Consider the following 12476-nt stretch of genomic DNA (forward strand, 5'->3'; position numbering starts at 1 on the left):
AATAAATTTAAGGTCAAGTAAAAAAAAAATTCCGAAAAAATTATTCAAAATCGGTACTTAACCGGTTCATTACCGATGAAGACCGATATATCCGGGTTCAGAACTTTAATACCTTTCCAAAAAATCCTAATTTAACCAAATCGGTTGAAAAATGGGCCCTCCAAAAAAGTTGACCTTTGACCATCATTACTTCAAAATGACAAATTTTCCGGTCATACATATGTTTGGGCGAAATGTTCGCCTGGACTACCTCTAAAACATATCCGAAAATCATTGAAAAAGCTTGGGTCAATTTAGAGAAAAACTGAAAAAAAACGTGGTTTTGGAGTTGTTAGAGGGGGGGTGGGGAAGGGAAAAAACGTCGAGAGATAGTGTTTTTTTATTGGGGGTCATCTAAGACTGGAAATCGATATCTCTTACCGTTTAAGCTCCAGAACAATGAAAAGTTGAAAAAAAAGACGATTATATAACTGCTCTCCTTTTGAGTTCGAGCAGTAAAAGCACCAATATATGTAGTTTTATATATATACATTTCGTTAATATTCCAACTTGAAAGTTATTAATATTTTGTTTTAGGAAAAAGAAAACAAAAATGATATTTCATTTAAAGATATGTAAATTGATTAAAATTCAATGATGCTTTAATAAATAAATTTTATTTGAAGCTTTCATTTAGGGAACCATCACTCAGTCCGAAAAACATTCCTCTCAATTTCACCTTCAAAATGATACATGAATTATTGAAAAACCTCTCAATTTTTTTTTATAAAATTCATCTTTCGATTGCCCTTTCTGCTTTCAATGATACACTTTTAATTAATGTAACTTTTTTGTGGACAAAAGCTATTGAAAATACAGTGAAAATTTTTATACAACTTTTATTTACTGATCCAACATTTTGCATCCGATTTTTTTTTTAATTAGAACATTCTACCTCTGAACATTTATAGTTGCAATTTTAATTAATTTAAAAAATCATTTAAATGTATTTTTAATTAAAAGGTTATCGTGATATAGATTAAAATTTGTTTTTGCGATATATATATTTTTTATCTTTGCAGATTATTTAGTGCAGCTAGTTCGGACTCAATACGATTCAACTCTAATTTATCTAGTCAAAATGATAACGACTTGCGGATATCAGTAGATAATACGTGTACAGATTCTTTAGTTACTGCTCTAGATGATGAAGCCTTACTATTAACGGAATTTAACGAAATGGCAAAATCAAAGGTGAAATATTTCAAATTTGACCTCAATTGAATGGCAATTCCTCAGATGTTTTTTTCTTATCCCCGGAAAAAAGGTTCATTTCGACGATGTCTCTCTGTATGGTACGCCGAAGGAGGAACCGCTACCGACAATCCCGGTGGTGCCGGAGAAGACGTCATCGAATTTCATCAAGAACCAACTGCAGTCATGGTTTCAACCCACAGACAACCGTTTAGCTATGAAATTATTCGGTAGCAAGAAAGCCTTAGTTAAAGAGAGAATTAGACAAAAATCAGCCGGTCACTGGGTAATCCATCCATGTAGTTCATTTCGGTAAGTAAAAATACTTTATAATGCTATTTGCCTTTAATTGACTGCCATCACAAATACACTCAGAAAAATCTAATGTTTCAGTGACGCTTCGAATACATTCCGATCAACCACATTCCGCCTTTTCTTATCTACTAACTGTACATTTAAGTAGAAAACTAGACATTAGTCTCACAAATTTATATAAAATTGAGCAAAAATAATAAATATTTTTATCCAAATTTTTAGTAACATCAAAGATTTCAGAGAACTTCCTGGATTACAAGTTCTGTCTAGAGTATTTCTCAACCGATTGATTAAAGTCTAGGTTCTTTATCTTGGAAGCTCTATCAAGTCCCGACCCGAATCGTTTTCCGCCGGCTATAAACCGACCAATAAACTATAATTAGCCTTTTTTCTGAAATTCTATTGTATTTTCCTCCCAAGTCCATGCATGTAGCCGTCGTTGTTTAGCATTGCACTGTCTGCGATTCAAAGATAATCTAGGTAAACTTTAAAAGGATACCCAGTGAAAAATACTTTTCACGAAAATTATGGATTCATAAACCAGCTTTCAACTTTATCCAAAAAATATCTTTAATTTTTCTGAGTATGTCAATATTGATGGCAATAATTGCAAAACCATATTCTTGAAAAATTAGTTTTGCTCGAGACAATAATATGTGATTTCCATTTTTCCTCCATCCTTTTTTCAGATTCTACTGGGACTTATGTATGTTGTTGCTACTCGTTGCGAATTTGATCATTTTGCCTGTTGCCATATCTTTTTTCAATGATGACCTTAGCACTAGGTGGATTGCTTTTAATTGTCTAAGTGACACCATATTTTTGATAGATATTGTTGTCAACTTCAGAACAGGTAATCGATACTTCCATATTAACCTTTTACCTTTTTACACAATATATTGCAAGAAATCATGCCATGTTGAAACACAAGAAAAAATCATAGAAACAATTTGAACATATATACATGTGTTACATAGGAAAATGTGATGGGATTGTAGACATAACTTCCAATTAAAATTACCTTTTTTCCTTCCTCGTACTGTTCTATCTGTGACATCTTTTAGGTATAATGCAGCAAGATAATGCGGAGCAAGTGATATTAGATCCTAAGATTATAGCGAAACACTACCTTAAGACATGGTTTTTTCTGGATTTAATTTCATCCATACCACTCGACTACATTTTTCTCATCTTCAATCAGGTAAGTTGGTTTAAGCTCAAATTTATTGGACAATACTATCATGACCTTTCTTTTATTTTGGTTAGTTTTTTTGGTTATTTTTTCTTCTTGAAGTGCAAGTGCGCAACTTAAGAAATCAACCGAATTTGCAAAACACAATATCGATGATTTATCTTTAGGAATAGTGTTTGCTTTCTACTTAAATATTATTTGTTTATATGATAAATTTTTGCGTTTCAGCCTCAAAATTCCTCGCTTAATTTTATAACGTGACTTTAGGATGTGGAAGATTTTCTCAAAAGTTATTTAGTATATTACGAGATATGGTAGAAAATTTAAACAATTAAGACGTCTAATTTAAATTGAAACCAAATATAATTGTATGTATGTATGTATTAGTCTTCAATTCTAAGGCAAGATTTAATTTTACATTTATATTAACCTTCATAAATTGATTTGGATTCTCTAATAAAAATCTTTAATTTTAAGGTGTTAAATGTCTTTATGCCTTAGTGGAAATTTGACAAACTTCAGAATAACAAATTTGAAATGCAAATATCAAATATTTTAATTTTTGTTTAATTCTAAATCTGGTCCGGAAGGCATTTTAGATCTTTAAATATAGAAAATTTTTATGTATGTTTTTGAAGCATACTACCAAATTTCTTTAATGGCGTCTAATACCTTTACATCATAATGCGAAGCCTTTAATTTTGACACTAAATATTTAACTTTCAACTCTATTTATATAAGAATGGAGGGATTCATAAAAAAACCTGGCTTTTTAAATAAAATATTAATTAAAATTACTTCAACCATTTTAAAGAATTAGTTTTTGATTATAATTTAAATGATTTGAAAACGATTGAAAGGCTTTCAATTCGAGTATAGTTTTTAGAATCTAAACATGCCATTTGTTTTCGAAACCAATTTGACATAACAATACAAAAATATTTTACAGAATGGACAATTTATTTGCAATATTTATAAGAGCAATAGATATATTTTAGATTCTACTGTCAATTATTTTTACTATAAATTTACGCATTTTAATGAATTTTCGAGCAATTTGCGTAAATACAACACTTATTCGGTTTGAGTTAAGGGGTTACGTGGGTCTTGCTGTCTAAAAAAAACTGCATATTTCCTTGACATCTTTTTTCAAATTTTGTCAAAAATCCAAATTTCATTTAAAAAAAATCTGCCGTTCAAGTACGAACTTAACTCATCAGCTAACAGGAAATATTTAATTCTTTGACGTCAGATGAATATATTCTAAGAAATTTTTCCACCAAAAAGTATGTTTTTGTTTTTTTCAAAAAAGGTCTCCGATAATCAGGTCTCAACGCTGAATTTTTAAAATTTTTAAATAAAAATTTCAGAAAATATTTTTTAAATTTGTACCTTTATATGCTTAAGCACTTCAATTACAATAAGAAAATTATGTCAAAATTAATAGAGAAAATGTGGTGTTTTTCAATCTTTTTGACCCACATAACCCCTTAAAACACGTTAAGATTTAAGAATATATTTTGGGAATTTTATTTCAATTAATATTTAGTAAATAATATTTCTTTGGGATGCATTTTAATTGCTTTATACTGTGAGTGTGGTGAGTGTATCTCGTGATACTACGAAATAATTTAAAATTTGTGAAAATCTTCCTTATTCGCGAAACTTCCGCAATTTGAGCAACTTGTCTAAAATTTGCGTTTTGCCAAATAACAATCAATGTTTGTGGCTTAATTGTGAAGAACACTCAATTTACATATTCTAAACAGACTGTGAAAAATGTTCCTGTGTGCTTTAATGTTTTGCTCAAAAGCCACATAAGCAAAGAATACAAGAAAGAAAGGAAAAAGTCTTTTAATGAGTTTACGCGGGAGGGAACTTTCTCGCGGAATAAGAAGTTAGTTAATGAAACTCAAGGAGAGTTCTGTAGTATACTACTTTTTTTCCTGCCAGACCATTGTTGTCTTCAGCAAACCTCGTGGAAGAATAATTAAAGGGGAATTTATGAGTTGTACAATAAAAATGTTCTTCACCACTTTAGTTATTGGTAGCAAAAAAATGCCTTCAGAGCTTTTCAATTCTCAATTCGAGTGTATAAATATTCACGCGTTTTTTACTAGTACAACGACAACTAAGAAAATTAACATTAATTCTTAGCTGTATTTTCTTTTACACTACTTCACCACCAAAATCATAGCTTAAATCCACATTTTATTCAACTGAAATTCCCTCGAGGTAGACAGACTTTTTCACTAAAAAAATCAGCCGCAGACATTATAACGAAACATAGCGTCAGAAACTATTTTTAGGATCATAGTGGAAATATCTTTTGGTTTTAAATGGTGAATAATGCACAGTGGAGTACTTGGTTCTTTGATCCCCAAAGTTTAGCGGAATTTATTCTTACCTTCGATATAAATTTTATTTTAATTGCGATCATGGTTTGAAGCAGAGGAAAAAATCGTATTAGATTAGACGACATATTATCGAAATTTATTCACAAACTTTTTTTTTTATCTTTTCCAGTACATTGCCTCATCGGTATGTTATTTTTTATTTTGATTTTTTTTATTTTGAATACTCTTTTATTCATAAATCTTCCATTTGTCTTGCTGTTTCATTTCTTTTCGCGAAACTTTGATCTCTAAATTCAGGAGCAATAATTTGCTGAAGTTCTTTATATTCTATTTTAAATTCAACTTCTAAAATATTAAAATAATACTGTCTTTGCCAGAAGTCAGTTGAAAATGGTCAAAGTGACAGAGAGTTGTAGTAAGAAAATTCTCAAAACATGACACGAATAGTAATTTTGGAGGGAAAATTGTCAACAGGTTAGTATTCAAATGAATAAAATTTTGCATGAAGGAAATGGTAATGTTTTCATGCTTTTCCTTTCGTGGAATTTGACACAGAATATTTTCTAAAGGCAGGCATACAAAATTTATAGTTCCAAGCATATGAAACCGAATTGTTCTATGGCAATTTATTCATTCCTGGAATACAGATATACTTACCATTTCAGCGGTTAATGTTGTATTCATTCCAAGTTTGTGGTGTATATAAAATATTTGACGTAGAAAATTTACCAGAAATTAGCTACACGTGTTAGAAAATTAAAATCACTTTTTTGTGTTCAATCAATTGTCATACTTTAATCACATTTGTTGTTTTTTTTTTAAAGAGAAGCTTTATCTAAATGCACTAAAAATTTTAATCGATTACTGAGTCAAAATAAGGATTGTAGAACCATGAAAATAATTTCGCAATTGTGTTTATAAAAGGAGAAAGTCTTGAATGATATACCCTCAAATGGTAATCAAAAAAATGTAAAAAGCAATCGCATAACTTAGAATCAATCGCTAGAAAAATCACCTTCAAGAATTATTTGCAAAATAAAAAAAAGCAATTGCAAAATGGAATGAAATCAATCCGATAATTCCCAAAAATCAGTCGTAAAATAAAAATAAAAAAAAAACATTATCGCAATAGAAATCCGAAAATAGGAGAAATCCATACAATTTTTTCCAGTTAGTCTATTTATAAAAATCAATCACATCATGGAATATGATATCGATCGTGTGATATGTAGGGTTTAATCTCATTTACACAAATTTACATTTATCCTTTAGGATTGAAAATCATATAGGTGTCAAAACCACTGTAATTGATTGCGTGTAGTGCAAAATTTTATTTAAAGTTAATAATATAAAAAATTTTCTTAATAATTTATTATAAGCGTTTTATTTGAGAATGACAAAGAGCACAATGGAAAAATTATATTGCCGTTTTTCTGTTTAATTATGGCCAAAATATATAAATCGCTTGTTATAATATTTCCTTTGACCATTTTCGAAACAAGAATAACTTCGGCTAAAGGCGTCTACACATTGGGAGCAATTTTCGTCAAAAATTGCGTTTTTGACAGAAATTTGGAAACGTCAAACGCTGCAGTGAATTTCCTTCAAAAAAGCAAGTTTTGACAAAAATTTCTCAAAATGTGTAGAGGCCATAAAATATCACAAATATTAACAGAAATTTTTGCTCCTTAATGTCTTTTTCAAATCATATTTATCACATTTCTTATATCTCTGTATGTTTTCTTTTTCCACTTAATTCAGATTTCTTCCTCATTCTTTTCAGTCATGTGAATGTTTGAATTTTTTTAAAAAGAAGATGCATGACCATTTATCAAAGAGGAATTGGTGATTTTGACATAATTTTTCAATCAAAAATGTCGTATCAGCACAGCATTTTATTGTCAAATGAAAATTAAGGGAATGAATTTCCTGATGCGGAATACTATTAAGTGAACTATTTTTTAACGAGGACGTGATTCTTGTATAATAATAATTATCACAACTAATTAGCCAACTTGTAAATTAAATTGAACTTCACATAGTGACAGAAACTCTTAATCAAACATGTGAAGCGTATCCTTAACATCAAGTGCCCCCAGTTTTAATATTCGCGTGCAATATGCTCTTTCTCTCAACTGTTTTCAAAAAATGGTTCACTTTTGGAATATGTGACATTGAATAATTGAATTTGCACTTTATGAGTGAAAGTTGAAAAAGATTGTTTAAGAATTTTTAACCACATAGTGTGGTCGAGGGATTAATCTGAGAATGGGGAAGGGGGTAGGGGTTAAGTTAAGTACTCTACAATTACCCAGGGAAAGTAGAAAGAAGGTTCGTTAGGGTATGGAGAAAAAAGCGGAAGGTGAGAAATATACTTTAATGTGAGACATTGAAGTTTCTTTTCAATAATAGCTCCTTCACCCATGAACTACATTTTCAGTCTCATTCGATTTGTATTATGCTCAAACAATTTGTTGCAATTGCGAGATCGTGAATGTAAAACTGGGTTAGGAAGATTAATGTATTTTGAGGTGAATTTTCAATGCAACTGGTTTTGTACGTTGAGTTCAAACAGCAATGTCAAGAAGAAAAAACTATTCATCCATCAATTGTGGGCAGTTGGTTGAAATTCTTTTAAGTTACGGTTACTGTTATCAAAGTAAAATGTGACTTTGGCTAATCGATTCTATATTTAGGAGAATGATTTCTTGATACTCCTAGATTAAGATTATAATATTTTTGAAGAATATTTGGAGCTGGATGTCTAGGGTCAGCAATTGTCTGAGTTGGTCGTATTTATTAAATCTTCTTAGCGAAATCACAGGTGAAAGAGAAAAGAAGTAATATATCAACTTGAGGTTTTTAACAAGGGTGAGATATTACTATAAAAAAATGATATAGAGGTAATTGTCCTTATGAGTAGAAATTTTAGGCAGTGGAACTAAGAATAGTTTTTTTTTTTTAATTATATACCGCAGTTTTTCTTGATTTACAAAAAAAATGGTAAAATCGTTTTAATATTTTTGGGATGGTTTAAAAACGGCAACGCTTGATATTGTTATGGAGATAATTTTAACTTGTAGCTGTTCCTAAAAAAATAAAAATTATTCGGAATGAACTTATATTGTAGACTGAAAATTTAAGTTGTCAACAAATTAGTCCAAGATACCTACTAAAGTCTTATTAATTTTGATAAGAATCTCATAAGTCACAAGCTTATCAGGACTTATCACGGATTTCTTCTTTTGCATGCATAACCAATTCAAGGCTTTTCTTGGGCTTCTTTTTTTGTGAGAGAGGGAGAGCGAATGGTGCTTTCTTTGAACTTTTTGGGGAAACTGGGGAAAACTTCGTTTGACATTCAAAGTCCAAGAACGTTCATTGATGAATAATAAAAATGATTTCTAGTGAAGGAAAAAAGTTTCAGCAGTTTTGGAGCTTTAATAATCCAGTGTATGAGGTCAGGTGTAAAATATAACTTTTCTCTCTATAAAGTTCACATTAGGCCAATATTCTGCCACTGGTGCTTGATAATTTATAATACATACAATAACTAAACATTCAACATTTTCAGATGGGGAGGGTCCTTACATTTGTGTGCTTAAGAATTCAGAATTGCCAAAAGCCAAAAATGCACTTTAACAACATTTCGCTTAAGATATTTATGATTTTCGTTCATTGTGTGCTTAATTGAATTTTTGCTCTCTTTCAAATATTTAACCCAAAAAATCCATTTTCTACTAACAATATTGAGTTTTGAGTTTCTGTTTCGATTTTCATGTTGGATATTTTTGACATGGAATTTTATCATTTCTCTCCCATTTCTCCATCATCCAATTGCTTTCTATTTTTTTTTTAAACTAATACAGCAACTTTATGGCAAATTTTCAGGATTTTTCGGAATCTTTTCAAATACTGCACGCCGGAAGAGCACTACGAATCCTTCGATTAGCCAAACTTCTATCACTAGTTCGTCTCTTACGATTATCTCGTCTCGTTCGGTACGTGTCGCAATGGGAGGAAGTCTATGTAAGTATTAACCTTTAATTATTCTCAAAAATATTATTCAGCATTTTAGAATATCTATTTGAAATTATAATTTGGATGGAGAGAACCTCCCTCTATGTTCTTCAATTGAGATTAAGTTTTGATGTAAGAGTGTGCTGTATTGAAAATCAATAGTTCCCATTTATCTTACATACTTAAAGAAATTGATGAATAATGAATCGAAGAATAATAATTGGATATAGTCAAGAGAACACTTTATCAGGATATTATTCATAGCCTGGAGGGGGACTGAAAACCACTTGAACAGCATTTTTTTTTCTATACGTACAATTAAGAGTGCACGGAGTGCACATAAAATTAAAATAGCACCCGATATGCTGAGTTTGTACAGTGTCTTGTAGAATTATTAGGACAATGAAGTATTATAAATTGTTTTTTACACTAATTCTTCTTTTTTATTTGATAAGCTTAAAAGAGGCATAGCCTACACGAGTAGATGATGTGAACCTCCTTACATACATTGAAAATTATAATGTAAGATCGTTGTTATAAATAATTCACGACTGGGACGTGACCTATAGTAGATAAGAACATATTTCTTAAGAGTATATTTGTAAATATAAAATATTTACATGGAAAAAAAGTTATTTGTGTTCTTACCTTCATGTCTTATTATTATTATTAATCGTATCGAGATATTTATATTACAAGGTAATCATTTTGCAATGCCATATCCCATGTTGGAAGAATCTGCTAAGTCCATTGTAGACCGTCCAGGAGTGCCTTCCCGTGGTGTAAAATACTTCTTCCATGCTCCCGGAGTTGTTAGGCGAAGGCGGTGAATTTTTATTACGTTATATCACAGTGAAAATGTATTTTTCTAAACATTCAAATCTCCGGGCGGGACTAGAACTTACAACATTACTGTGAGTCAAGACGGAAATCTATCCGCCTAAGTGCCAACGGTCTTGCCTATTGCGTCACTTAGATCCCCACTTTCAATTAGGATAAATGGGTAGAAATTAGATTATGGGAGCTTCTCTAAGAGTTACCCATGATCTCGCTTTTAAAAATAACAATGTATAAATGAAATTTGATGATTGTGTCGTATAGATTTATCTCTCCTTTTTAGAGCAAATTCTTATATCAATTTTAATGAGGATATTGTTATTCAGAAATTTTTCTGGCGTTAAAGGTGTTCGGATTTCATCCAGTGAGCTTCACTGCACTTGATTCCACGGGCATGGGACTGACAACCTCATCCCGTACAAGAAATAATAATAATAATGCATGTCTAGAAATCCCATTGCGGGAAGGCCTTGTTCCTTCATGGAATGTTGCGCCAGCATTATTATTATTTTATTGTTATTCAAAATCTCCCTTCAAAAGGCGTTATGTTTCCCTGACTAGGTCGACATCACAATTTTTATTGATAATTCTTTTATTTTTTCATTATGATGAACGTAATTCTGTAATATAATTAAAGATGACCATAACGTCGAAACTCCTGCACCATACTTTCATTTTGATTTATAATTAAATCAGTAAAATTTTAGTTATTGTTCTGACGTAGAATTAAGGATGTTCAAACAAATTAAGTCCATATAAACTAATTGTTCTGTTTCAATTATTGCCCATAATTATACAGAACCATTTAAATAACTACAAACTGAAGACTTGCATGCTGTTTATAAAATTTTAAATTGATCAACTTAACTAGATATCTTCTATACTGAAGCTGTGTGAATTTAAAGGATTCTTTTTAATTATATGGAATCCGGCCGATAACTTGATGCAAATAGAGAATTTTACGGTTTTTTTTTTTAACAACGTTCTTACTGATGCGAACTATTATTTACCTTTGTTACATTCTTAAGATTTACCAATTATTATATTCTTTAAAAGTTTATCATATACTTCTTCGTTTGAATAGTTTTACAAGACACTGTGCTACAAAGGCAATTAAAAAAAATAATAACGTTTAAAAACTACCACTAATTGTATAGTTCTTTATTTCTTGGTGATTGCATTCCGTATATTTTTATTTCTCTGCATTTCTCTTTATAGTATATATTACATATTTTCTTTATAAATTAGATAGGGTTGTTCAAGAGCAATGTAAATTAACGCAATGTCGAAAGTAATGGTGATTTGCGTCCTTGCATTCTTTCACAATATTTGCTGCTTCAAAAAAAAAAAAAAACTTAGCGATTGAAAGAGCAAGATACAATAAAAGAAAGTTTGTAAAGCTCTTTTAAAAGAGTCAATAATAAAATTGGTATATAAAAAAGAATCAAATTCTGTAACTTATTAACTCACTCTTACTGTGCTTATTTGAGTTTATTTTTATATTTTTTGTCTTTCACTTTCAATTGCGTGTTTACAGCTTTATATTGCTTAAAATGTATATTATTAAAAATGAAGACGAATTATAATTAATTAAATATATCTCATATGCAAATATACATCTTGTGTATAATACAGCGCTTCAAGAGCTTTTTCCCCCTGATAAATCTATTGCAATTTTTTCTTCGGTTTAACTCAAAAGCTTAAAAAATTACAGTCGTGGTGAAGATTTTAGTAATAACTCGATATTTAATGAAATATTTCTACCCCAGATGTAGACAAAGGATTCTTCTCTTAAAACATTAAATAAAAGTTGAGAGAGAGATTTTACGTAATAATAGGATTGATTTATGACCTAACAGGTCCTACTTTTGAGACTATTTTCTATTCTTTTTTTGTATAGTTTTCACCAGCTAACCGCAAAGTCTGCATTTATATATATTTCCTCTTACTCACTACAGAATCTATTCTCTTATGCATCTCTAATATTTTCTTCGCATTTTTTTTTAACTTTGTACATGACATTCTCTTCCATTTTTTTTGTATTTCAATACTCTTCAATTTCTAATACATTTCTACCATCCAAGCAAATGGATCAGTATCCATTTGATTTCCATTAATTGAGCTTTCTCTGCTCTGAATAAAAAGCTTATCTTTTATACAGTACCTACCCAAGTAGCAAACTAATGTCAGTGTACCGTTATTTTAACGAGTAATCTTAATAATTATTTAGACTTTACTCATCATACTTTCTAACTGATATATAACTTCCACGTCATAATAAGATATTTATTAAAATAAATATCACCGTATATGGTATATGTTGAATAAACACAGCCTCTCAATGGTGCGTTAGTCCCACGGAAAGCTTACCCTTCTTTATTTATTTATTTATGTTATTTTCTAAAGTGAGAATGTTCAAATTCCTTGAAATATTTGCAAAATCAATAGTAAAATTTTCAGTTTTCGTAATTTTATACATTATAAAGAAAAATCTGAATCTGAATTAAAATGAAGGATCTTTA

The 12476-nt window shown here is 30.1% G+C and overlaps 1 protein-coding gene across 5 annotated transcripts in view; it reads left to right on the forward strand.

The window, feature by feature from the left end:
- The window catches only part of LOC129800871 (potassium voltage-gated channel subfamily H member 7), a 147739-nt gene that overhangs the window by 97095 nt on the left and 38168 nt on the right, over window positions 1-12476 (forward strand). For 3 of the 5 annotated variants that reach the window (XM_055845586.1, XM_055845584.1, XM_055845583.1), the window contains exons 4-9: window positions 1062-1233; window positions 1307-1545; window positions 2238-2401; window positions 2613-2749; window positions 5267-5281; window positions 8989-9126. In XM_055845586.1, coding sequence (XP_055701561.1) covers window positions 1062-1233; window positions 1307-1545; window positions 2238-2401; window positions 2613-2749; window positions 5267-5281; window positions 8989-9126 — 865 coding nt within the window. The remainder of the gene's footprint in view (window positions 1-1061; window positions 1234-1306; window positions 1546-2237; window positions 2402-2612; window positions 2750-5266; window positions 5282-8988; window positions 9127-12476) is intronic. The other 2 variants (XM_055845582.1, XM_055845585.1) reach the window with 1 other exon arrangement.

The sequence above is a fragment of the Phlebotomus papatasi genome, chromosome 2 (assembly GCF_024763615.1).
Source record: "Phlebotomus papatasi isolate M1 chromosome 2, Ppap_2.1, whole genome shotgun sequence".
NCBI classification, from domain to species: domain Eukaryota; kingdom Metazoa; phylum Arthropoda; class Insecta; order Diptera; family Psychodidae; genus Phlebotomus; species Phlebotomus papatasi.